General features: G+C 40.9%; 1 protein-coding gene across 1 annotated transcript in view; it reads left to right on the forward strand.

The window, feature by feature from the left end:
- The first annotated feature begins 1,831 nt into the window (after positions 1–1,831).
- Positions 1,832–26,214, forward strand: part of brwd1 (bromodomain and WD repeat domain containing 1) — a 28,471-nt gene continuing 4,088 nt past the window's right edge. Inside the window, exons 1-39 of the mRNA XM_085429719.1 lie at positions 1,832–2,259; positions 2,377–2,435; positions 2,559–2,588; positions 2,796–2,855; positions 3,454–3,604; positions 3,793–3,891; positions 6,180–6,340; positions 6,560–6,781; positions 9,401–9,501; positions 11,854–11,924; positions 12,235–12,335; positions 12,481–12,521; positions 12,653–12,754; positions 14,826–14,979; positions 15,090–15,224; positions 15,785–15,913; positions 16,024–16,172; positions 16,345–16,421; positions 16,595–16,807; positions 16,922–17,105; positions 17,883–17,973; positions 18,252–18,374; positions 18,475–18,545; positions 18,729–18,954; positions 19,096–19,212; positions 20,565–20,672; positions 20,853–20,977; positions 21,292–21,374; positions 21,684–21,795; positions 22,059–22,120; positions 22,231–22,386; positions 22,540–22,660; positions 22,791–22,916; positions 23,029–23,095; positions 24,499–24,549; positions 24,743–24,868; positions 24,959–25,111; positions 25,200–25,360; positions 25,460–25,632. Of these exons, the coding sequence (XP_085285845.1) occupies positions 2,223–2,259; positions 2,377–2,435; positions 2,559–2,588; positions 2,796–2,855; positions 3,454–3,604; positions 3,793–3,891; positions 6,180–6,340; positions 6,560–6,781; positions 9,401–9,501; positions 11,854–11,924; positions 12,235–12,335; positions 12,481–12,521; positions 12,653–12,754; positions 14,826–14,979; positions 15,090–15,224; positions 15,785–15,913; positions 16,024–16,172; positions 16,345–16,421; positions 16,595–16,807; positions 16,922–17,105; positions 17,883–17,973; positions 18,252–18,374; positions 18,475–18,545; positions 18,729–18,954; positions 19,096–19,212; positions 20,565–20,672; positions 20,853–20,977; positions 21,292–21,374; positions 21,684–21,795; positions 22,059–22,120; positions 22,231–22,386; positions 22,540–22,660; positions 22,791–22,916; positions 23,029–23,095; positions 24,499–24,549; positions 24,743–24,868; positions 24,959–25,111; positions 25,200–25,360; positions 25,460–25,632 (4,528 nt within the window). The 5' untranslated portion in view covers positions 1,832–2,222. The remainder of the gene's footprint in view (positions 2,260–2,376; positions 2,436–2,558; positions 2,589–2,795; positions 2,856–3,453; positions 3,605–3,792; positions 3,892–6,179; positions 6,341–6,559; positions 6,782–9,400; positions 9,502–11,853; positions 11,925–12,234; positions 12,336–12,480; positions 12,522–12,652; positions 12,755–14,825; positions 14,980–15,089; positions 15,225–15,784; positions 15,914–16,023; positions 16,173–16,344; positions 16,422–16,594; positions 16,808–16,921; positions 17,106–17,882; positions 17,974–18,251; positions 18,375–18,474; positions 18,546–18,728; positions 18,955–19,095; positions 19,213–20,564; positions 20,673–20,852; positions 20,978–21,291; positions 21,375–21,683; positions 21,796–22,058; positions 22,121–22,230; positions 22,387–22,539; positions 22,661–22,790; positions 22,917–23,028; positions 23,096–24,498; positions 24,550–24,742; positions 24,869–24,958; positions 25,112–25,199; positions 25,361–25,459; positions 25,633–26,214) is intronic.

Here is a 26,214-nt window from a genome sequence, read left to right on the forward strand (position 1 = left end):
CTGAGATTATGTCTGTCCAGGAGATGTCAGCAGAGATGAGGACACCAAGGAACCGGAAGGTGTGGACCCTCTGCACACACTCCCCGTTGATGTAAAGGGGGGCCAAGTCGGTGCTGTGTCTCCTGAAGTCAACAATGAGCTCTTTGGTTTTCTTAGTGTTCAGTACATGATATACTTGGCATGCTGGGAAATAGACCAGTCCTTTTAAAGTGCTTTATTACTCTAACCTTTTGGATAGGTTAAAGAACCAGTTGTTATGTACCACTACTAGTAAAAGTTATAATTTTATTTTTAAGAAGAAAATCATGGTGAACAACATCTGTGGCCTGCATCTCTCGGTCAGCAATGATTTTCTTCCTGTGACCTCTCCCTCAGCCACATAAGTCAGTCCTCAAACTATATATATATGACGATCAAAGAAAAGAGACCACAGAGAAGATACGTTGGCTCATAACTTGTACTAAGTGTACATGTCAAAATATACAAACACACAGTCAAATAAACGGTCCTATTTTTATTCCTGCATACATACTTCCATACATACTTTAGAAAAACAAGAGCCAAAAATAATGGGCGCAAGTTTAGGAAAAGATTACCCACATGATCAGAGAGGGCAAATGCAGTAGTTCTGCTATATATGAAAAAGACTGGGCAGGTAGAGTTTTAAATGTAATAAACATTCTTTTTAAAGGAACCTCACCTGAAGCACTTAAGTGGATGCAGTGAAGGAGGGTTGGTGTAACAAAAGAAGATGCTAGTGATAGGGTGAGATGAAGATAAATGTGCTGCTATGGCGGCCCCTAAAGGAAGTGAATGAAGAAAAACTGACTGGTTTTTTGTTTGTTTGTTTGTTTTTTACATAAAACCCCAAAGAACACGTTCAACTTTAACACCAAAGGCAGATCTTTTATGTGAAACTATAACACATCTGACAATAATGTTGTCTATAATAGCCTTACCAAATCGTTCCAACAATATAGTGTATATGACAGATCTTTTGTTTACAGTCTAGGCTTTCAACCTTGTCATCACCCACTGCAGGTCATGCCCATCCAGAGTGGAACAGAAAGCACTGATGAGTAAGTGTAATTTTCAGCTCTCAGAATGACTCATGTAGAGAAATTTTAAAAGGTATAAGACACAATTAACCAGTACTGAAAATAAAATAAAAATGCGAAAAATGCCATGCATATTTTTTTTCTTTTCTTTTAACTTTTTTTTTAAAAAAATTTTTCTTTATGTATCTTTGGATATTTTTATTTGCTTTTTCAGCAATTGAAATGACCTTCCGGTATCTGTTGCTCAAGTCAAGAATGAGTTTTGATTCTCAGATTTGTAATACATCATTTTTCGTGTTTATTTAATCCTGACCGCATGCCCAATATATCCTGTCTATAGGCCCAAGAGGGGAAAAACAAAACAAAACATGTATTTTGCATAAGGAACAATCAATAGAATATTATTATTGCTTCAAAGATTACATAACAATGCAATTTAACAGTTAATTTTAGTGTCGTAAATGTGCAATCAAATGGCAAATTCTTTGGTAAAAGCTGTCAATTTTATACAATTCACAAAGAATATAAGTGCAAGTATATTTCATAATAACCCACCAATAAAAAATAGCCTGCACTTTAGATAAAAAGCATGAAATACAGATTTCTATATATATTTATACAGCGTACTAGAGCCGAGGATGGCAATATTATTAGGGCTCATCACTGATAATTTCGGAAAACCGGTAAAACGCATTTATCAGGAGGTCGATAAGGCAATTTTGCGACCATTATCTATGACGTCATGTGCAGAACTCACGACCTTGGTCGCTAAAAAAAGGGGGCGCGCGATGGATTGATCGTGTGTATTTTTTTCTTAAATGACTTGTTATCGACACGTGGTCGGGGAGTCGTATCAATACCTGACGTTGCACTCCGAACCTGCCGTGTACCTAACCAACACGCGAACGTATACTTTTGTCTTTTGTTGAGCGAGTGCTCCTCCCCACCCCCTTTTTCCTGTGTTACTCCGCTTTGGCGGAAGTAAGCCGTATCGCTGAGGCCTCATCCTTCCAATGGCGACTGCAAACAGGCTGAATAGAAAGCGGGAGCAACCGTGGAGGGGGCCAGAGCTGTGTAACTGAAATTAAATAAATATATCATATTCTCTGTAGCCATAAAGTTAGCGGAAAATTTGTTTCAACTCTCCAAATCACGGCCGTTTCAATGGCCAAAAATCGGAACATTTCGCTCCTTGAGTCGGGTAAGCCGTTGAAGTAAAGCCAGTTGAAAAGCTTAATATTACAACGGTGTCGCTCGTGTTATAATTGATATCCCATTTGCTTTTCCGGCTGTTAAATGTTCTCCCCGTTCATTTCAGAGCTCTATTACTTGATATCGCGTTTTCTCACAACGGGTCCATGTCGGAGAGCGGCTGAGGTGAGCTGGCGTGCTTTGACTCTCACACTGTTGTATTTCAAAATAGTTGGCTAGCCACTTGATAATGAGTTGAGTTGATGGAGACATTCTCATCTGAATCGTGTGTTTTTTAATCCTCTGCAGGTCCTTGCGAACGAGCTGGAGGAATATCAGGTATGTATCCCAGCTGTCTTTGCCTTTAACAGCTAACTAGCTGCTACCCGTTGGTGTTGACTGAGTCCGGGCATAAACTTGTTTCACTCAGTCGACTTTTAATACCCCGTTACTCCTTTGACATCACCCGGTTTTTTTACTAGCTTGATGTGGAGCTGCTGGCGTTTTCTGTTCTGACTTCGCTTTACCAAACTCTCTTTTCGACAGCTCTTACCCGGGAGATTGGACTGGCTTGGAAATGAGCACCCGAGAACATATGAAGATGTGGTAAGCTTTAACTTCGTGTATGTTGTTATGCACTATCGGCGGTTGTTATTGTCTTGTGACGGGGGACCGTGCGGCCACGCTCCGTTCTTGTTTACGGTCTTTGTTCTTTTTTCCTGCTGGGTTACTGTTGGAAATCGTCGACTTGTGGCTTTGCACAAGGTCAAAACTCGCTCTCAGTGGCTACATTTCTTACTGTGAAGTGTTGTGTGGTGCAGAAAAAACGGCATTTAAACACTGAGTTTGATATTATTTAGCCCGACTGTTGTACCGCAGATAGGGTGGGTAGTTTGGCTTCTCTCTTGGTCGAGACGGCTTCACTGGCCAATCAGAAACCGAGATGCGCTGTCTCTGCGTTAGTTCGCTTTCGAGATGCGCTGTGATTGGTCGATAAAAATAAGCCACGCCTGTGAGAATAGGAGTTCAGAAACCTATCTTTCTCCCTGTTTGTCCATCTGTTTAACATACATTTACTTTATTTACTGGTTATCAGAATTACTGGCTATTCATTTTTAAATGGTTTTATAAGTGGTCTGTTTTCACTGTCATGTCCATACAATGATTTATTTTATGTTATTTGTTTGTTTGCTTGCACTGATAGGTTGCAGCCAACAGACATATTGCACCAAACCACTTGCTACAGATATGTAAGCAGATTGGACCACTTCTTGATAAAGAGGTGCCATCATGTGTCCCAGGTGTTCATTCTCTCCTGGGATCTGGAAAGCAGTCCATGCTTAGGACTGCAAAAGGTGAGCAGTCTTCAAGAACTTTGTGTGTGGTGGACGTTACTCAGAAACATATTTAGATCCCATTATTATAAAGGTTTGGATGGTATACTGGTCTGTATGTACACCATAACTGACAGTGTCTGTGTCAAATAGTACTACTACTCGCAATCAGCAGAATCGTTCTGTGAACTTTTGGTGTTGATTTTCAGACTGTGACAGCGAGAGGTTTAAAGCTTCATCATATGCAGCCCTTCACCGGGGCAGACCACCAGAGAGGCCTTTGAACTGCAAGAAACCTCCACAGCTAGGTAGGCCTGACCTTCCTCTGTATACTTCTCATTGGTGTGAAGTGAAATGGATCAATGATATGCACACATTAATAACTGGCTCAGTGTAAGTTTAATACAGCTCGGGCTGCAACAATTCTTCGAGTAATTTGATAATAAAAAGTTCTTGACACAAATTGTTTGTTTCAATGCTTTGTTTAATACATTGGCTCTGTAGTGCACCATTGTCACCATGGAAATGCAAGAGTTCCACCGGCATTTGTGATGACAAATAGACATGAAATAGAAATATGTTTAGGAGCAGTGAATGAATACAGAGTCTGAAAACATTAAGCCCACACAGTCCCCAGTTTTAAACAAAAAACTGGTAAGAAAACAGCAGCAGTAATGATGATGCTGACATAGTTTAATGTGGAGTCGTTACCGAGACGCTGAGCTCAGGTAGAGTGAAAGAAAACGTGTTTCTAGCATCCAAAACAGCAGCGCTGTTCCTGTGATCAACATTAATTCCGTTACTTGGAAAAAGTGAGCAGGACACTTTCCTAAAAGCATCTAAACAACAAACCCCGACTCGAAGAAAAGCAAACTGTAGCTGCTCCATTCGCCACTGTTTTACACAGCGAAAAATCTGTAATAATCCTCCAGAAATTGTATTAAAACATGCAGATGAGCTGATAACTTAGTCTGATAGTGTGTTTAGATTTAAATTATACAGCTTGTTGAAGGCTGACGCTAGCTGCCCTATTTTATATTGAAGCGATACCTGCAGCAAACAGGGGTGAGTCTAAAGTGGGGCATGAGGTTTACTAGATCACATTAATTTCAAGGCTTTTGTAACATTTTTCAGATTGAAGGTGAAATAATATAAAATATTGTGTTCATAAATTGCTTTACAATTTAAAAATTAAAAAAATGCAAGCTTTTTCACAAGCCAATAAAAATGTACGTGGGCCACTAAAACTCTGGACACTGAATAATAATATTTTTTATTTTTATTATTATTATTATTATAATTATAATTATAGAGTAACACCATATGCATCTACACCATCATAACATCTGTTTTGAGCAGCTCAGAAACTTTCCATCAAAGCACAGTGCAAACTTCAGAATGCTGACATGCTCGCTTGTCTTCGTTGCAGCCACCACATTCTTCTTTAAAGGCTTACAGGCACAAACCCACTCTTCGCTTGACTTCACACGCAGAAACACACACATGCACAAAAACTCATAAACATGAAAACACAACAAATCTACCTCATCCAGGAGATAAAACTCTGAAAGAGAGTACTTGAGAGTATTTATATTTTTCAATTAAAGAATGTTTTCTTTAAAAAATTACATTTTAATATGGGACGTAAAAACAATCACAGGGTGTAGATTTTTGTTTTATGACGGATGTTGTGTGTAGTTAAACTTTAAATAATTGGTTTCATTTTTAGAAATTACAATGAGCAGTTTATTTTGAAAGACCTTATTATTGCCCATTAATAAGACTAAAGTATTTCTTATCTGATTACTCGATTAATTGATGATTACTTAATTACTAAAAATAATTGATTGCTGCAGCCCTAAATACAGCATTTAATTTTCTTTTGCTTGACAGGCTTACACCCCACCACATTGTTTGCCATGATGTAACGAGCTGTTAATCACAAGTCGCCATTTTTAAACGTTTAAGTGGAATTATCATTTTACTCATGCAATTCGGTGCATTTCTGATTATTCCTGTTTGATCCTGGAGCTGGGCCATCTATTTCTTTTATGCTGTCATAAACAACCTTGTAAATCCCATTCCTTCCTCAGGACAAACAACACACACATCAAAAATACTAGTGAAGTAACTCTTTACCAAGTTACATTTGTATAAATTGTCATCTAAAATCTGTCCTTAAATTTTTAAAGCTCTAAGACCTTAAAGCGAAAAAGAAGGAAAAAAAAAAAACCCTTATGGAGAACTTCTTGTTTCTCATAGTTTGTTTCCCCTAGCAACATATAAAAACCAGATGGAGCAGATTTAAGAAAGGAAGTGATTTTGTTCTTGTTTACGAATCAGTTTTGAATTGGGAAATGGAGTTTAATTTCAAGCTGTGTTTGTGTAAATAAAGCCTATGAAACTGAAATAAAAAATGTAAAAAAGGAAAGGTGAAAGCTGGTGAGACAAACTGAAACCTGACTTTTATTTGGTGATGTATCTAAAGGCTTATATTTTCCTTTGTGTTCATCACCCTCTGCTTCTGCCTTACTGTATTTGTAGTTTATTTACAACTCTGTTTACTACTATTTTTCTGATTGCATGCTGCCAACAGTGAAGGTGCATCGAGGGAGAGAGCTGACCGGAGCGCAACGCTTCAGCTCCATCTGTCCTGTCAGCAACTATGAGCACATGCGTCTACATAGGCGGATCCTGGGGCATCTGTCTGCAGTGTACTGTATTGCATTTGATCGCACTGGTCTCAGGATCTTTACAGTAAGTTGGAGCTTGTCACTCTTCTCAGAATTAAACACCTACTTTGTAAGAATAATAATCAGCGTTTTTCTGCATGAAAGAGCACTCAGATTGCACCCACTGTACATGCATTGTTAATATTAGAGTGTTAAGTTGCTTGTGCCCACCTTAACTGTGTACCCCAGATTCTTCTTCTCATACAGGTATACTAAAGCATATGCTCTTGTTTTTGTTTTTAAGGGCTCAGATGACTGCTTGGTGAAGATTTGGTCTTCGTTTGATGGAAGGCTTCATTCAACGCTGCGAGGACACTCTGCAGAGATCACAGACTTGGCAGTTAACTATGAGAATACGCTAATTGCTGCAGGAAGCTGTGACAAAACCATCCGTGTGTGGTGCCTTCGTACCTGTGCCCCCGTAGCTGTGCTGCAGGGACACAGTGGATCCATTACCTCCCTTCAGGTAAAGGAGCTTCAGTCTTTATATTATGCTGTTTGTTTTAAACGTGGGTTCATCCAGTGCTTTAATTGAAGACAAAATCCTCAGGGAATCACGGTGTGTAGGGCTGAACGATATATCGCATTTGCGATAATATCGCGACATGATCAAGTGCAATTTTCTAACCGCAAAGGCTGCGATTATACTGCGATTATAAGGCTGTCCAAATTACTACCATATCCCAGAATTCATAGCGCGGCCCAGCCAAACTCCAGTTTCCAGCAATGGCGGCCGCTACTAAGTTTTAAAATTACTCATACTAATCTTTCTGGGTCACAAAATAAACTTTTAACATATTTTCAGGCGAGAAAGTAGTTGTGTAAACATCAAATATCTGCTCGGTTTATCAAGATATCCCATATTTGCAAAAGTGCTTCGACGTTTTCAGAGGCGTCTGCTACCCACCAGCTCGACAGCTAGCCGGGAGCTCGAGGATTACTGATGCGGCCGAGAACGGCACAACTCCCGGCACATCATTTTCAGATCACCGCGGAGTTTCGCTGCTCGCGTTAAACGTAATATATAAGTCACTTAGACAACCTAAAAATGTTATTGTTGGGCTTTTTTCAGTGTTTTGTTTGTTCGTGAGTAAATCGGTTTGGCTGAGATTAAAGTTATTAGATTAGATAAAATAAAACTTTATTAATCCCCCGGGTGGGTTCCTCCTTGGTTTTCACACAGCTGACTAAACGTCAAACAGAAAACTTATTAAACAGAAGTATGAGACAGTCAAGAATTTACACCAGTGTCTGGTTATATTTTAGATAGCAAGAAGCAGACGGCCGAGTTTATTAAACTCCACCGAGACAGCGGTGACGCTAATCAGAACTAGACCGTCCAATTTCACGCCTTTAAACTTTAAAGGCGTGTTTGTGTGTGTGTTTATACAATTGCTATTATGTTTGCACTTTATGTGTAATGTTACTGACTGCAGAGATCAGTAAGATGTGTGTATTTTTTATTTATTAGTTTTATTTATTTAATATTATTTTTTAATTGAATGACTGTCTAGTAGTTCACAGATGTCGAAAAACTGAGTGTGGTAAAGCCACTGATTTTGTTTATGTATATTTCTGCAATCTGCACATTGTACTGACTTTCATTTTAATGTTTACACCAGGGTTCCTTGTCAGCACTTTATGCTCAGATGTTTGTAAGCTAAAAATAAACTATTGTGTATGTTCAAATATACTGTTGTGATTGAAGAAGTTAAATAAAAATGTCAGTCATCAATTCATGCATCACCTCATGTCATCATAACAGAGGTCTGTCTTCCAGGAAAGAACAGTTTAAAATTAATGTAATATAGTATTGGCCATACTATATGATGTATTGCTTGTCTTTGTTTAATAATACAGAAGACAAAGACCTTAAAAAATAATCGCATATCGCATCGCAATCGCAATATTGGGGCAAAAAATCGCAATTAGATTATTTTCCATAATCGTTCAGCCCTAACGGTGTGACTGTATCTTTTGGTTTGGTGTGAGATTCTCTTGTTACACTCTGTGACCTAAACGATTGTTGTCAGAAATAGACCGATTTATGGCTGTGTAGTCACGTCCTGGAACAGAAACTGCAGAGCGTAAGTTGCACCTGGATCACTCTGGCAGTGCACCAGATTTTGTGCATCAACATTCGTTGCTAGTAGGTTTAGCCCATTCTTTTATCCTTTGTTTTTCTCTCACAGTACTTAATAATTTAAACAGTCCTTTCTCCATGGCCAGAATTTAACATAAGCACAAAATCCATTTTAGTTTCGTCCATCAACAGTTCAGTAAAGTTTATTCAAACAAGATGGCTGTATCTTCAGTGTTGCAAAATGCACTGCTGGCTTTAAATGTTCATTGAAGTTAAATATGAGCATGTGCATGCTTTTCCAAAGTAAATGATAAACTGATTTCATTAATTTCTTTAGATTTTTCTCATGTGTGAATGTTGTGTAGTGGCACTCTAAAATCACACAGTTGTACATATTAGTGCTGGCCGATTCATGAAGAAAATGTTCTGAGTAAAACACCGGTCATGATCTTTACTTTGCTACAGTTCTCTTGCCACCTTCTTTCTCTATAAAAGCATTTTTTATTTCAGTGAGTTAAGTTTACCTGCCATGCAACTGTTTTTAATGGCACAGAAACTCCCTGATTGACTGAAATGAAACTGTACAAGTTCTGGTTTTATGTGAAAGATAATGGTTCATTTGGTCTTCTCTTTACTTCAGCTCCTCTTCACCCCATAGCTATGTGTAGAAACAGTACTGCGTGATACTGGGAACGTATTTACTGTTTAGAGTCATTTTCCGTGCTCTGTCGCCTGTTTTTCCTTTCACTTAAAGATGTCCTGAAGCCAGTAAGAGCATTTCTGGTCCAGTCAGTCTGAAAATCATTGTTGGTGCACACCAGAAAATAAAATTTAACCTCGTCCTTCTTAACCGTTGGCTCAAGATCAAGATTTTGTCTTGGCCAGTACAGGGGGAGAAAAGGTTAATATTCACCTTTCTCTGTGAAATGCAGGTTTCGGTCTACATAGACTGACTCACTGGCTGGAGTGGGGTCTGATGGGTGGTTTTTCTTGTGGTTTCAGTTTTCACCGTTTGCCAAGGGCTCCAAACGTTACATGCTGTCCACTGGAACTGATGCTACTGTCTGCTTCTGGCAGTGGGATGCCAACAGCATAAACTTTAGGTGAGTGCTGTATGTTAACTCGGTACCCCTTGAAAGCCTCCCAGGAGTAACCCTCATAGCTCCGCTCTGAACCGAGAGGTTTCTGTAATATTTCAGGCCTGTTTCTAGAACAAAATGACTGGGTGTGCGTCAGACAGTAGTGAGGGTGGTCTCTGCCTCTGCGGCTGCTCTTTGCAAAAACACGGAAACTATATTAATGGTTGTCAAACCACATGCTTATTGAACACTTGATAGAGCATATCACAACTGCCACAAGACGAGAGGCAGGGCACACCCTGGATGGTCGCCAGCCTGTCTCAGGACTAAGAGACGGGTGTTAATCTGAGTGCGAATGGGTAATTTAGAATCACCAATTAACCTCAAAATGTTGGTGGCAAATATTCTGTCAAAGCATTCATCCCAAATCAGATGCGTAATCCATTGATGAAATGCTGTTGAACACAGTTCAGCTGGAGCAGTAAACTAAGACTGCTAAAGAAGAAAAAAATAAAACTATTATAAATGTATTAAAGTACAAAACAGTTTAGTTTCTGTGTGTGTGTCGCTTCCACCGAGGCACAAACAATGCTAAGCTGTGCAACGCCTTGTACATAGGAGTGGGAATAGTCATCCATTAGAAATTATTATTCTAATGGAAATTAGCAGTAGGGCCTAAGGCGTAACTGGAAAACAAGTCACATTGGGCTTAAAAGGTTTTTAACTCCCAGTGTTGGCTGCTGGTGTATTGCCATTACATCATCCTTTATACTGGCGTCTGCCTTGTCTTAAAGAAGCTCAGATAGAAAGCATATAAATAAGAAAATTTGTTTCTTTGATTATTTCTTTTTAACAATGGTTCTTGGCAATAAATCTTATACCACTGGGAACGTTGATTATTTCCTTTTAAGTGGTGCCACATTTTTGGGTTGAACAGCAGAGTTGAGTAGGTGGGTTGCGCTCATGAATAACTTGTCAGATGTTTTCTGCCAATGCTAAACAGCTTATTCTTGTTTTGAACTTCTGGTAACACAGGTGCTGCCAATCAGACACCTGATTGGCAGCACCTGTGAGCAGGGACCCTGCTACAGCAGTCGGTTGGTGTCTGCTCCAGACATGCTACATTTCACTAATCTGGAAACTTCAAGCTGGTGTTCCACAAACCAAGATGCAGCATTATTTGGAGTACCTAGTACCATCTCCAAGTTGAAGGGCAATTTACATATAATGGGTGATGTCAGAGAACATGTGGAGGAATGGTGTGTTCAGCGATGAATTGAGATTCTGCCTGCGGCAGGTGGATCGTTTGTGGGGTCAAAGTGTGGAGAGGATGTGGAGAATGCAATTGCTGATTGCAGCAACGATAGGTTAACAGCTTTTGGTGAAGGCAGTGTGATGATGTGGGGCGGCATCTCCCTCACCGGGGCTTGTCATCATTGGAGGCAATCTCGGTGCAGATAAGATAAGTTTCTGCATGCAGCGGCAATCCCACATCTGCGCTTTTTAGGACCAAACTATCCTCCAAGGTGGTGCTCGCCCCACACATTGGGATTTATTGCAGACTAACAGAATTTTTGAGTAGAGAGGATGGAAATGCCTGCCCTTAGTCCTGACCTCAATCCCACTGAAGATTTTTGGTATCATTTTGGGTGTGCTGTTCATACCAGAGTGACCAACACAACCACACTGGTTGATGTGCAACAATTGCTGGTTGAAGAATGAGATCCCACAGCAGTGTGTGACCAAGTTGGTGATTAGTACGAGAAAGTGGTGCCAGGTTGTTGTACCTGTCACCTTCCACATGCTACAGGGGTCCCTGTTTGTTAAATAAATAAATAGTTAAATTTCCAATATATCTTGTTTCTTCAGACTTCAATCATGTAATACAGTAAACAACACCAAACAATAGTCAACAGCAGAATAAGCTGTTTGGCCTTGATGCTCAACCCACAAATGCAACATTAAAGGGGGAATAAGCAGGCTTTCCAGTGGTGTAAGATTTATGAGAGGAGGCATTGTTACAACAAAGATATTACCCACCACACACAGATCTCCTTCTGTTTTTGTGCTAAGTTTAGTTGTATTCTAAACCTTGAACGCCTGTTTAACTGATATGCAAGTATGTTGTTGTCTCTTATCTGACCAAAACAATGGCAGCGTGACATCCGACCCGGCTGTAATCTCGTCTGTCATCCAAAATGTTGAGATGCTGGTTGGTTTAGATGTAAGTTTGACTGTCAGTTTATGTTGAAGGACAGGGCAAAAGGTAGACATGAAATATAAAAACGAAAACATCATTTCTTTAGCGTCTGCTCCGAATTCAGTCACGTGTTCTATTTTGGATGAAATCAGTGATGTTTTCTTCTCTACTTCCAGCGATCGACCGCACAAATTTACAGAGCGGCCAAGGCCAGGTGTTCAGACCGTGTGCTCCTCATTCAGTCCAGGTAACCAGACATTTATATGTTGAGTCCCTTTTCCTGCCATTTCTCCACTGTCTCCTCCACCATCCTGTAAACAAAGTCTAGAGCCAAAGCAATCAATAAAGAGCTGCTAGTTTTTAATGACCTCTGTGCTACTTCATGTGTCTAACTAAAGAATTATTTAGTTATTTTATTGTTGTAATTTTAATGGTTGTCTGGAACAGGTCTCTTGTGAATGAGACATCGAGTCTCCATGGGACTACCTGTATAAATAAAGGTTAAATAAAATAAATTAAGTGCAACACGCCATTTCACGTTACCAACTTTTTTCCAGGTGGGATGTTTTTAGCAACAGGAAGTACTGATGATGTCATCCGAATATATTACTTGGGAAGTGGGAGCCCAGAAAAGATATCAGAGCTCCATGAGCACACGGTAAGCATCATCTGAAGAGCAAAACTTTATCCTTACAAAGGTTTTATTGGCAGAACTTTGAGCTGCAAATGCAAATTTGATGTAAGAATTTGTTGTTCTTCTCCTTTTGATCCTGATGATCCTTTTACATGTCTCTGGTTTCTAGGACAAAGTTGATAGCATCCAATTTTGCCACTCAGGTGAAAGGTATGATAAAAGCTCATTCTATTATTATTTAAAAATTATATCAAGTATTGCAGTATTCAGAGTACACGTTTAACTGAGTGGGATGGTGTGTAAAGTGATGGTGCCTGGTGTTTGTCGCTGTCCCGTGCCAGGTTTGTGAGTGGAAGTCGAGATGGAACAGCACGGATCTGGAAGCTCCACCAGCGGCAGCAGTGGAGGTGCATCCTGCTGAACATGTCTGCCACTATTCCAGGGTGAGTCTTTGCTCTTGTGAACCAGCGTGGACGAAAGTGGGTCTTATCTTGGTGAAGATGCCTTCTTGATTTTGGTTCTGTAATAGCACAGAATGAGCTAGATTCTCATTTGGAATAAAAAGTGCCCGATTTGCTGAACGAAAAGGAAGCGTTTGCTGCCTAAGCTGCTCGGAGGAGCTGTCGGAGCATGTCCAAGTAAACCAGGTGCTGACGGCAGCTGAGGAAACCGTTTGCTCAAATACTTATTTGTTCAGTTGTCGGCTTGTATTGGCTCGGTCATCTGTTTGGAAAGCAAGTCGCCAACAAAGGTTTTCTTTATGTATATAATTATACATACCACTGAAAGAACTTGTTTGCTGAGGGGTAATACTGATTGATGTATTTTTTTGTAATTACAGGGTTGTTTTATGAATAAGTTTGTCTGGTTCAGTTGTATTGTGTCCCCAGGATTAGGCTTTGTGTTGTCTTAGGTTGTGTATAGCTTCACTTCCTTACTATAGGCTAGTTATTCCTGGAGAGTAACCAGTGGAAATGGAGGACAGATCTTATGTTTGTTTTTATCTGCCAGTTAACGCATGTTCAGTATCAAACTGGGGAGGCTTTCAAACATTCAGGCTGTGTTTCGCTGTACATACCGGTATGTATATAATTTAAAGCACAGTTCTTGCACTGGCAAAAAATTAGCTGCGTAAAATCAAATTCTGCCTAAAAGAAGCCACTTTTCAACACTTTCAGGCGCCTATTTATGGATTTATTTTAAAGCGTTAAAATGAACTTTTAATTTCAGCAGTCACTAGAAGAAAGAAAGCCGCATGCATTGAATTACCAGTAAATGCAGAATGTGGGTTGGCATTGTTTTATTAAAATAAGCAAGGACTTACCTGAATGAGACTCATACCTCTAGGTATACATGGTGTTCTCGGTTTGCCAGCAGAGCATTCCTCTGGACAGATTGTTCCGTGCTAAACTAGGTCTGCTTCCAAAATTCAGTCTCTATTCTGTAGCTCATGCAGAATTTATATGTATATGAAAACATGAGCATATATTTAAAATGTACAGCTCCTGTTTACCAAGGTGTTCCGATGCCGTGTAAAATGTAAATAAAGACAGAATTCAGGCAAGTTTCCTGTGCCGTGTACTCTCCTTTAGTGTCATGAGCACTGGGGTCAGAGCTCTGCTTTGCGTGTTTGGTTCTTGCACTTGCAAATGCAGCAACAAACCTGTGTGCACTGATGACATTTCTCAGAAGTGTTCCCTCGTTCCTTCTGTACACAGGATCTCCGGATTCTCTGAATCTTCTAACGATAGCTGAATAAATCCTCTAGTGTTTCTCATCATAAAACTGCAGTGTGTTAATTTTAAATCAAACCGTTTGCCCACATAATGGTGAGGCATAATACTACTTAATTCTGCAAAATTAACTCATCACACTTTTTTTCCCAGGCTTTTGTTGCCTCTGTCAATAACGGTTGTTTTCAGTTTAAAAACTCAATGTGATGTTTGTGCTATTTTCAGTTATATTTGGGGGTTGGGGGGCGGTCAAATGATTTCCAGGTAATTGCATTCATCTCAAACACATTTGCTTAACAAGTGAACGCTCCCCAGCTTTAATTCCGGGAGGAGACACAAATCCCTTTGGTGTTGTGCCGGGAAGGGCATCCGGAGTAAAGTCTGCCAAATCAAACATGCGGAGCTACCCGCTGTGGCAACCCCGTGTGAATAAGGGAGCAGCTGAAAGTAGCATATTTATATTAATCTTTTTTTTTCTTTTTTTTAAAAAAAATATCTCTGCATGTGTTTTTCAAATATCTTTTAAAAAACATTCTGTTTATCATCCAGCCTTTTTGTCTTGGAAATGACTACAAACCTCTCATGTGCCAAAGCCTGCCTTTCACAAGAATTTAGTGATAATAATCTGGTACTTTGTGTTAGAATTAAAATCTGGATTTCTGTGATTACAGTGTCATCACGAGATGTGTCAAAGGGACTTTATAGATTCGTTTCCATATTACTTTTTTAGTATTATGAATAATTTGTTATTTGATGTTCGTTTGTTATTTTTCTCTCTCAGTGTTGAGCCAATGAGTGAAGAGGAAAGCTACTTCAAACCCAAAGTCACCATGGTAGCGTGGGATCGCCATGACAATACAGTCATCACGGCTGTTAACAACCATCTCCTCAAAGTGTGGAACTCCTACACAGGACAGCTGCTACATATCCTTAAAGTAATTGTGCTGCGTTCTGCTGCAGAGCTCATATTAATACTGACTATGATGTAACTGCCACAGATTCTCATTTTAAACCAGAGATCAACTCGAGTGTGCTTGTTTTTCAGGGCCACGAGGCAGAGGTGTTTGTCCTCGAACCTCACCCTTTTGACCCCAGGATCATCCTGTCTGCTGGCCACGATGGGAACGTGTTCATATGGGACCTGCTGCGAGGCACAAACACACAGCATTACTTCAACATGGTACGCTGACACAGCACTGCCTGAAGTTGGCTTTTATAGGATGGTGCACAGCGGAAAGTTGTTAACCCCGGCGGGATGGAGCGATAACATGATGCGCTCAGAGTGTGATTCATTCGCTATAACACTTAATTGTGAGGGACTGAAGGAACAGTGTAGTTGTTTTGGCCAAGGTGCATCTCTGCACACAGTAAGAGGCAAGTGAGCTAGATTCTTTCCTCCTTTACATCCTATAACAGCGGGAGAGCACTGACTCACACATGTGACAACGAATGATCTATGACTGCTGGGCAGATGTGGTTATAATGTTTTTATTCTGATGGACACTAAATTAGGGCAGTAGCATGATTATGATTAAAAGCAGTGTGCATAAAGTTAACCCTGAAAGCAGGATTTCTTCTATTTGGATACATTTTTTTTTTTGTGGTATTTTTTGTGCAAAGTGAGAGAAGGAAATACAACATCATTAGTCTTTCCCAGTTACTGTGAGGGAAGGATTTGTGCTGTTGTTAAAAATTCTCATTTTCTGACAAGTTTCTTCTATTTTGTGGTTTTTCATCCAGATTGAAGGCCAGGGTCACGGAGCTGTTTTTGACTGCAAATTCACTCCCGATGGTCAGCGTTTCGCCTGCACGGACTCCCATGGCCATCTGCTCATCTTTGGCTTCGGCAGTTCCAAGCCCTATGAAAAGGCAAGAAGAACTGTTGCATTTTGGAGATCGAGAAAATGGTTGAAATTTTACGTTTTGTGAGCAAAGTGAAGACATTTACTTATTTCCTGCTTCTCCTGGTCTCCACGCAGCTTCCAGATCAGGTGTTCTTCCACACAGACTACAGACCGCTGATCCGGGATGCCAACGGCTTTGTGCTGGACGAACAGACACAGCAGGCTCCCCATCTTATGCCACCACCGTTTTTAGTGGATGTGGATGGAAACCCTCACCCCCCACGGTAGACGTCACCTTGTTTTCATTATGCAGCATTACAGTCTTCGTTTATTGCCCAAAAGTTCAGATGTTTGAATGTTAAATCAGAGGTTCTGATTGCCTGAGAGCAGCATGACAAAGTTAAAATGGTTTTCCCTGGCCTGTCTTTGAATTCGACATTTTTCCTTGATTTTTAGGTACCAGCGACTTGTCCCAGGGCGGGAGAACATTGCTGCAGAGCACCTGGTACCTCAGCTGGGATATGTAGCCACCAGTAAGACCATAATTCTGCTGCAATTAGTCCATTACCTTAATGGAAGATTATATACTTTTAAATGTCACAGACCCATTTTCACTGTTTTATTGTCTCGATTTAAGACCATCTGAACTGTATTTACAGCTAAACATATCAAACTTGATGGTGTTTGACATGTATCACATCTTCAGGTGATGGTGAGGTGGTAGAGCAGGTCATCAGCCAGCAGACGGCAGAACCCGAGGAGGTTGCAGTCAGACGCAGCAGCCTTCTGGACGAGGCCATCCGACAGCTTCAAGAGCAACAAGACAGACAGAACCAGCCTGAGACGGGAGCAGTACCCGAAGGGCCAGCCGAGGCCCAAGGCTCTGTGTTGGCTCCAGCACCAAGCACACCGCGAAGAGGTATCAGTACACCATCACTGCTGCACTGGATTGGTTTTAGTAGACCTTAGAATTTCTCAGAATATCCAGAAAAGACTTAAAGTATTTGCTGACAGCGAGTATTTTTCACTTCAGTGTCCGTGAACGACCGAGCAGATGTGCAGTCACCCCCTAATGTGGGTCTTCGCCGCAGTGGACAAGTGGAGGGCGTACGACAGATGCACCAGAACGCTCCTCGCAGCCAGATGGCCACTGAGAGAGACCTGCAGGCCTGGAGACGCAGGGTGGTGGTACCCGAACTTCCACACAGCAGCTACAGGTACAATATGTGCCAAGATGTGTCATTGTTTATGGGAAAGATTTTTATAGTTTATAAATAAATGGAAACCAATTTTAAAAGATTGGAATCTATTGCAGATGTAGTGAATGTTGTTGATTGTCCAATAACAACGACGTGTGGGATGTTTTGATGTAGAGTGAAGAGTCACTTCTTGTAATAGGTATGTTGGCTGTAAGTCAGATGGGCAGGTTAAAGATTAGTATAGTTTGACAACAGGTAAACCAGGGAAAGGTAAGGGCAGATAACGAGCATCTCAGAAATGGCAATTCCTTTAGGTTTTTCAATCCCAGCAGTATTTTTTGCTAATCAACTGTATAAACGGGGACAGCATGATGGGGCTTGCAGCTTACTGGGCTTAAAAAGATTTGGTGCCACGGCCTCCTTACAAGACTCCACAGGGCACCTTCAGAGATCCTGAGTGGATCGTATCTGTTTTGCTTCATGCTGGATAAAGATGTTCATAATGTTCTGGCTATGCAGATTTATTCAGTAGATTCCAATGTGTAATTAATTTGGGTCAATAATGAAAAAAATACATTTTTGTGTTAATCAGGTCTGTCGATTCAGAAAACCTAACAGGTTTACTCAGTCCTTTGGTCTGAAATATATAGATTGTTTGTCTGCTAACGAAGGGCCAGTTCCTCGTGGGAAGCACTGGGAATGACATGAACAGAAAGTCATGTCTAAACTTGGTCATCAGTGAGGTTTTCTAGCATTTTTCTGGGTGCTTATTTTGACGTGAATTATATTTTTCAGGGGCCAGGAGGACGTTCGAGTAGCCAGAGGAGACGAGGAGGTGGTTCAGTACAATGTAAAGAAGAGGCGCATTATGTACAGCAGCTGTCGAGTAGGTTTCCTGTTTTTCCACCCAGTGAAGATGGTTTTAAATTTTCACAGCATTTAGTAAAATTTTACCAATTTGCAAGGGAATGCTGCAGTGTTAAAAAAAAAAAAAAAAAAAAAAAAAAAGTGCTAAAGGATCGAAGAACAAAAGGCACGCTATATATTGAGTGTCCTTTTGAAACGGTTAACTAAGTGATGAAAGTTGTTGTTTGGTTTTTTCATATCTATTTTAGTACAGCTTTATTTTCACCGATGCTGAATCATTCCCATCTGTCCCCCCAGGATGATTCAGACGATGAGCCTTCCACCGCGAAGCGAGCGCACAGCCGTGGAGATGCATTGGAATACATCGACGAATCGTGTGAAGAGGGAGAGGAGACGGCAAGTTCGGAGATGCACTCAGAGGTGATGCACTCTCCTCTTGATGAAAGCGCTCTTTACAAGTCGTCGTCCCCCCCCCCTCTTAATTGTGTGTAATTGTTTTTTGTTTTTTTCATCTCTCCAGGACAATGAGCTGGATGGTAGTGACCTGGATTCCTCCAATGATGAGGAAGAGTGGAAAACTGACAGCTCAAGGTGAATATACTTTATAGATCAGGGTCAACGGGCATTATTTTCCCCATCAGTCACTTTTCAGAGAAACAGGCTTTCCCTGGTAACCAAACATTTCCTGTATCAAAAAAATATCTACAGTAGCAATATTTGTGTAATTAAGTGTGTAGCTTTTTGTGGTAATCACACCTGCTTTTGATTGGACAGCCATACATCCAGCGAATACTCTGACTGGACGGCAGACGCTGGTATAAATCTGCAGCCCTCAACTCCACTGTCATCACGGAAACGAGTAAGGCGCAGACTCAGCAGCTCTGAAGAGGAGGAGGAAGAGAACGAGGAAGAGGAGGAAAAGCAGCAAAGTGATGAGGAGGAAAGACCTAAAAAGAAAGGCAAAGAGAAGGCAAAGAAGGCAAAGAACAAGTTTCCTCGGGTAAGGTTCCTTAATCCTCATTTATCTTTTTCTCTTTGTGAATCTGATTAATAACTGCTTAGACAGAATGACGAGTGTGAAATATTTGAAAATATCTCATATTAACTTGTTTAATGTTTTACATGTTGGTGCTTCAATCAGCGTCCAAAGCCCAGACCATCCATTAACAGGGAAGTGTCCAATGAGTTCAGACCATCGCCGTGGATCACTGATGTCATTCCCAGGAAGTCTCCTTTTGTTCCCCAAATGGGTGATGAGGTAAGAGGGTCATCAGCCTAATGCCTAATTGGAAAAGAAAAATCATACTCTCTCATTTATGAGATTGCAGTAGCCGACATTTCTGCTTAGTGCTGTTTATTTGAACAATTCTGCAATAAATTTGTTTAAGCTTTAACCCTGGATAAGGTCAAATGCCTTCATCACCACAAAACAACCAGTCAAGTTTATTTTTAAACTTTTTTTTATCAACAAACCAATACTTGTACTTAGTAAGTATACTTCATTTTATTGCAGCAATATTTAATAGTAAGCACACGGTGTGGAAGGAAATGAAGACTGTTTGGGGCATGAAATGTATAGTGGCTAAATTAAATGTAGTCTTGGGTTTTGGCTGAACACCATAAATAGGTCTTCTAGCCTAAAAGTACAAGATCGCGATTTGGTCTGGCAGAGCTAAATCCTTCAAGGTTTTTTGTCTTTTGGGGGTTTTTTTTTCCTTAAATTAAAAGGACAAGTACATTTACTTCTTGTGGTTTTAGTTGGCAGCCTTATACTTGTAGTCATAGTTGTAAAATCAAGAAATGATGCTCATGTCAACCCAGAGGGGTAGACTGAGGGAGGTTCAACCCAGCCAGGCTTTGTGTAAGCTGGCTCCACAAAACCTTAAACCCTACCCTGATACGGCCGTCATCATTCTCTTCTTTTTTTTCTTTTTTTTTGTGTACACTCTCATATAAAGGATGTTGCACATGTCACATGACTCTCTGCTCCGATCGGGAACGTCATCAGATGATGATAATACAATGGTGCTTAAAATCTAGAATCTAGTCTAAAATATAACAATAAAATGCAACACTGTTGCAAATAAGACAAGATTAATGCTACAGAAAATTGTTATTTTGGTCATTTATGGCCCGAGAACGGTTAAATAAGCATTTTGATTTAGTTAATTATTTCATTGCAGATTGTGCTCTCAGTACTGCTGCTTATTTCTAATGTAAAAAGCAGTGTAAAAGAGACTTTCCAGCTTTATTCCATACTTGGAATTAAGTATAAAGCAAGTATACATTTTCTGCATCACCAAACGCATACAGGCACTTTCCAGAGACAGTGTCATGCACTGCTTTAACTTTAACGTTGGTAAGGTTCACCTTAACAAGTGGCAAAGTTGCACCCCCTGAAAACATGATTGCATGAGACACATGTAACACTTGCACAAAATGCTGGATGTAGCAAAAATGCTACAAATGAAGTCATCTATCCAAATCGATTTAATTTAAGTTTTCTTTCTAATTTCTTTATTTAGCAGTTATTTCATATTCAGGCTGTACAGGGTTTATACACCTATGTACAAACATTCCCTCTAACCATCTGCACGATTTGTCTTTCAGGTGATCTACTTTCGGCAGGGACACGAGGCCTACGTTGAAGCTGTAAGTCGGAGTGAGCTGTACGACATCAATTTAGAAAAGCAGCCCTGGAAGAGAATGGAGCTCCGGGTAAGACGAGGAACAAACAAAATAAAGATCATAAAAATTTCCCAGTTGATGATGAGTTCGGAGGAATACATAAAATGCTAATTCCTGCTTAAGTTCTCCAGTCTGCATGTGTCAGTTACTATTTTCAGTGGTAATATGTAACTGCAGATTAAGTAGGAATCCTGCTGTGTGTTTTTGTAGGACCAAGAGTTTGTGAAGATCACTGGAATCAAATATGAAGTTTGCCCGCCAACACTTTGCTGCCTGAAGCTGACGCTCATTGACCACGGCACCGGCAAAATCACAGACAAGTCATTTTCTATCAAGTAAGCAGCTCTGTCCATTGGTGACATTCCTCTCTACGATAAAGCACATCAAGTGTCCGTGCTCTTCTTAATCACATTACCACCCGCTCGTTGGGTCAGTATTTGAATTTGACACATCATGAAGGAAAAGAAAATGTGTGAAATGTAAAAATACTGTCCACATAATTTTGATGATCCTGGTCTTTTTTGGAAAGGCTTTTCTTACTGTAGTATTTGTTAGTGTTTCCAGCATCAGCTTCACCACCAAGTCTTGAAGGGATTTTTGTACCTTCTTGTCAAAGTGACAGTTTTTCCTCTTTCTTGTGTCCCTGCAGATATCACGACATGCCAGATGTGATTGATTTCTTGGTGCTGAGGCAGTGTTATGATGAGGCGCTTCGAAGAAACTGGCAACCAAGTAAGCAAAGCCAAAACTACCTGTTAGAAATGTCCTCTGCTGATCTGTTTAATGCGTTCTGCAGGGATATATAGACAGACTAAGAAGTTTGAGAAGATTTATTCCAGTTTGATATTGCTGGTTGATGTTTTTCTTTCTTTCCCTGCATTGCTATTTTGGTGATGTGAGAGGGGGAAAGGTGTTGTTGTTCACATACATGCTGTTTCCAATGATTCATCCGTGCGGTCACCCTCACAGATGGGTGCCAGGCTTCTTTCTTTTTTTCTCTCGCTCAAACACCTGAGTTTGATCGTATTCTCCTTGTCACAGACGACAGGTTTCGCTCGGTGATAGATGATGCCTGGTGGTTTGGGACCATCATCTGCCAGGAGCCCTACCAGCCGCAGTACCCAGACAGTCTCTTCCAGTGCTTCAAAGTCAAGTAAGAAACACACACTTTGTGGGGACAAAGTAAAATTCTTCAGATATTTTAACTATCAAAAGCTGGATATTGTAGATGCTGCCAGACAGCAGTGAGTGATGTGAAATTTCTAAGGGACTATACTGGGGTTGATTGAGACAGCATTAGAGGTGATGAGGCATAAATAAATCTATATAAATCTTCCTATAGTATTCAGTGGTTCAGCCGGGCTTTGTCCAGCATTGTTTGGTTGGTTGCTAACAGCCTTCTTGTGTTTCTACCAGGTGGGATAATGGTGAAACTGAGAAACTCAGTCCTTGGGATGTGGAACCTATTCAGGATGATGGTACTAAAGGCTGTTTACTAGCTTACTGTGGTTTAGTAATGGAGTACATTTCGCAGAGTTTGGTTAATAGGTGTCAGGGTGTATTGAAAGGGTTTGTCTTTGTTGTGCAGCCCCACAGCCGGACACAGAGGGAGGTGGTATACCTGTGACCGCAGAGGAGATGAGGGAGCTGATGTACAAGCCTCTGCCAGGCGAGTGGGGTGAGAGGAGTAGGGATGAGGAGTGTGAACGACTCATCGCTAGCATCGATCAGCTCATCACTGTCGGTGTGTATGCATAAATGGATGTTCTTTGTCTTCCAGTTTGTTTGATTTCACCCACGTATTCTCTCCTTCATGTTTACTGACATGTTGTCGTCGTTGTCATTTGCTCACATCTGCCTGATCCTTACACTCGTTCTTTCCGTGTTTGTGCCACAGAGATTGCAGCTCCGTTCTCTGGTCCCGTGGACTTGGTCCAGTATCCCAGCTACTGCACCGTGATCGCCTATCCCACAGATCTGGGCACCATCAGACTGCGGCTCATTAACAGATTCTACAGGTGAGTTTCTACCAATCTTCTCCTCAACTTTTGGCCCAGATTTGTCCTTAAAACGTGTTCATGAAATGCAAAGAAGTGAGAAGTGGTGTGTAATGTTGCGTTTCATTTGCTCCGCTTTGGTAATCCACAGACGCCTCTCAGCATTAATTTGGGATGCCAGGTATATTGCACATAACGCCCGCACTTTCAATGAGCCAAGGAGCAAGATTGCCCACTCTGCAAAAATCATCACCAACGTCCTCCAGAAATTTGTCAAGTATGTGTTTCTGGACTTGTTTGTTTGTTCGTAGACCTTGTGATGATGCACGAACTGTAAGCGCAGAATTTCTAATTGTATTTCTTGCTGACACATTTTGTCACTTTCTCAGTAATCCAAGCTGCACAGATATCATGGAGATCTACAATGAAGTGGAAGAAATGGATGATGACGATGAGGTAAGTCTGAACCATTTAACAACTAGTCTTTGTAGTTGGTGGGTTTGTTTTTGTTTTTTTCATGTACTGCTGCAAAAAAGTTTGTTAAAAGTAAATAATTTTTAAAAGAAATTCAAAAGAATCTTTTAAAAATTCAACCAAAAGTTGGTATGACTGTCCTTTGCAATTAAAACGCCAGAACTCGCACCCTGAGTTTAATTTCAAGTAAAACTGTACTTAGTGTTTTTATAATATGAGCACTCGAAGCACTTCTTGCTACAAGTCTCATTTATCCAATAATGCTTTTTTTTCTGTACCTATGAACCTATTTTAACATTTGCACACTCCAAAAAACTAGGATTTGGTATTTTTGCTAAAGATATTTTGACATGCAGACCAGAGTATTTAGGGAACCCGCTCTACCTCCTGAGCCACAGCCAGCCCACTCTGTTTTAGTGCGGTTTATTCATACAGATACACTGTATGAATAAACACTGTTGTGCACACCAAAACATACCGAGACCCTCTGTAGGAGGTGATCTTGATGCAGTTCCAGACCTCCAGATCAGGTCATTTATTGTGAGGTTGTGATGGAGTCTCAGTTTGACCCTACTAGCTGGTGTATACTGGAAATAAATGGCTTCCCATAAGCTTTGCATCCTAAGATAAAGCAGAGTAGCAGATGTGCAGGGGACAGTTTTGCCTGACACATAGGAGTGCAGCACCTTCTCTCTGTATTTCCATTTATTACTCCCACCCTAGATGTATCTGGCCAATAAGCAGACTCAGTCATCTCTTGTGGTTTGTAGTGATGCAGTTTGATTCACTTGGAGTTTTAACTGTATGAAAAGAAATTAAATCACAGGAGGAAGTGTGATTCATGAACTCATCAGCTGATTCAGACCAGCGTAAACAAACTGTAGATGTGAAAAACGCCTTGAGGTACAAGGTGTCTGGCAGCTATCAGAGTATGTGATCCCTGTGTAACGTGTCTAATCCTAAACAGTGTTCCTCGTGACTCTGGCTGGAAGTTTGAGGTTGTCATTAAAGGGAATTTCGAAGGCTTCCCCAATGAAAAGGAATCTAAAACAACAAACATGCTGGAAGCAACTCGCTTGTAGCACATCTGCCAGCTGTTCGCTTGTGGAAATTTCAGGATCTGGTTGCCTAGGGGATCCTGTAATGCATTTACCTAACAGGTCATGTCAATCAGCAGTATCCTTCACTCTCATTGGTAGTCTCTTCAGTCGCGCAACTGAAAGTTTATCACTAGTGGTTATTTGAGCTGTAGTCGCTTCCATTCCTGTGATCGTGGTGAACGTCGCTGTGAATCTGTGATCCCGTTGTGTGAAAATGTAATTGTCATTGCAGTTGTCTGATTAAAGGTCACAGTCAAATAATTCAAATGTGATTGCTGACTACAGGAAGAAGACACCGAAGCGCCAGGAACATCTGCTGGACACAGACTGCGTCAGGTAGATGCATTGGATGGGTGATCGGCATACCTGTAAAAACTGTTTGACATTTCAAGATTACAAAAAACAAAAAAAAAACTGACAAGGGGATGATGAAACACTCTTTACATTCATTTTAATAAAAACTAACAAAAAGGGGGATTTGTTAGGTTGTGCCTCATGTCATTGAGTTGTTTCTCCCTGATATTTGCAGCGCTCTGTAGAAGTGCTGCCAGACAGAGATGCCTGGAAGGAACAGTGCAAGAGTCTGCTCAACTACATATTGGAGTGTGAGGACTCGGAGCCGTTCAGGCAACCTGTGGATCCTCAGAACTATCCAGTATGTTATCACGGCACACTACAGGCCACGCTATGAGCAGATGCTGTTTTCAGTTGTGCGTTGAAGTCCCTTTGTTTTGTGCTTGCCCAGGACTACCACGACATCATTGACACACCCATGGACTTTGGCACGGTGAAAAGGACCCTGGAGGAAGATCGCTATGAAAACCCCACAGAGCTGTGCAAAGACACACGCTTAATATTTGCCAATGCTAAAGCTTACACACCCAACAAACGCTCCAAGGTAGGGAGGGGATGTTCACATTCTCTGAGCTTATTAGCGATTTTACATTTTGGCTCGCCCGCTCAATCTTCTTTTGCTCTGTTTTCAGATTTACAGCATGACCTTACGGCTCTCTGCCTTCTTTGAGGAGCGAATCAGAACAATCATATCAGAGTACAAAACCGCTGTCAAAAGCAGCAATAGGCTCCGCCGCAGTCAGAGGTTTCGCAAGAAGATACTGCAGCAACAGCAGGACCACCCCGACACCAGGTCTGAGTGCTGCAGCTCGCCTGAGACGTTTCACTTTTCATTTGCACGTTATCGGTCTGAGTTGAAGAGTTTCTTTCCCCCCTTTTTTTTTCCCCCCAGTCAAAAGAAGGCTGCAGTCAAAACTCAGGAAAAAGTGGAGTCCGTGTCAGTGACCAAAACTACCTCAGCCAAAGTGTCTGTTCCTGAGAGAGCCAGGAGGAGTCGAAGCAGCAGCTCAGGTCACAGCTCCTCAGAGGACGACTCTGGCTCTAAAGGTGCTTCATCAACATCAGGTACAGACATCAGAGCACCCCAGAGGTCATTTGTTACCATCACAATGGATTTTGAGCCATGATGATGATATTTGGATTTAACATTTTTGGATTTTTTTCTATTTTTCCCCAAAGAGTTTCTTCTGGTTTTAAGACCTCAAAGAGGATCATTTTGATCCCTTGGCATTTTAAAAATAAAATAAAACCCCATCTCTTATTTTAGGGCTTTGATAAAATGTGTTTATTCATCATATTCTTGGTGTTTGCTTAATTAAAGGAGTAATTTTGATGATTGTGGGATAAAAGGGGGGGGCGGGGAATTTTATGACCACTAGATGTTACAGTCGCTGATACGGGACTGTAACATCTAGTCCTTTTTACTGAAACTGCCGGGGACGTTAATTAGACCCCATAGAAACATTTGATTTACGTTAATGAAAAACTATTGTTTTCCACACATTTTGATATGAGGGCTGTTGTAGCATAAGAGATGGCATCGTTGCCTTTGCTGCTGTTGCTGCAGGATGGGTCGGGCTTTGATAGTGTTTAGTTTTTGTGATCTGTACACCATCCACTGCAGGATAAAACTATACTTTGTGATGG

The sequence above is a fragment of the Copadichromis virginalis genome, linkage group LG14 (genome assembly GCF_057382275.1).
Source record: "Copadichromis virginalis isolate Kocher_CV1m ecotype Utaka linkage group LG14, C_Virginalis_male_GT1.1, whole genome shotgun sequence".
NCBI classification, from domain to species: domain Eukaryota; kingdom Metazoa; phylum Chordata; class Actinopteri; order Cichliformes; family Cichlidae; genus Copadichromis; species Copadichromis virginalis.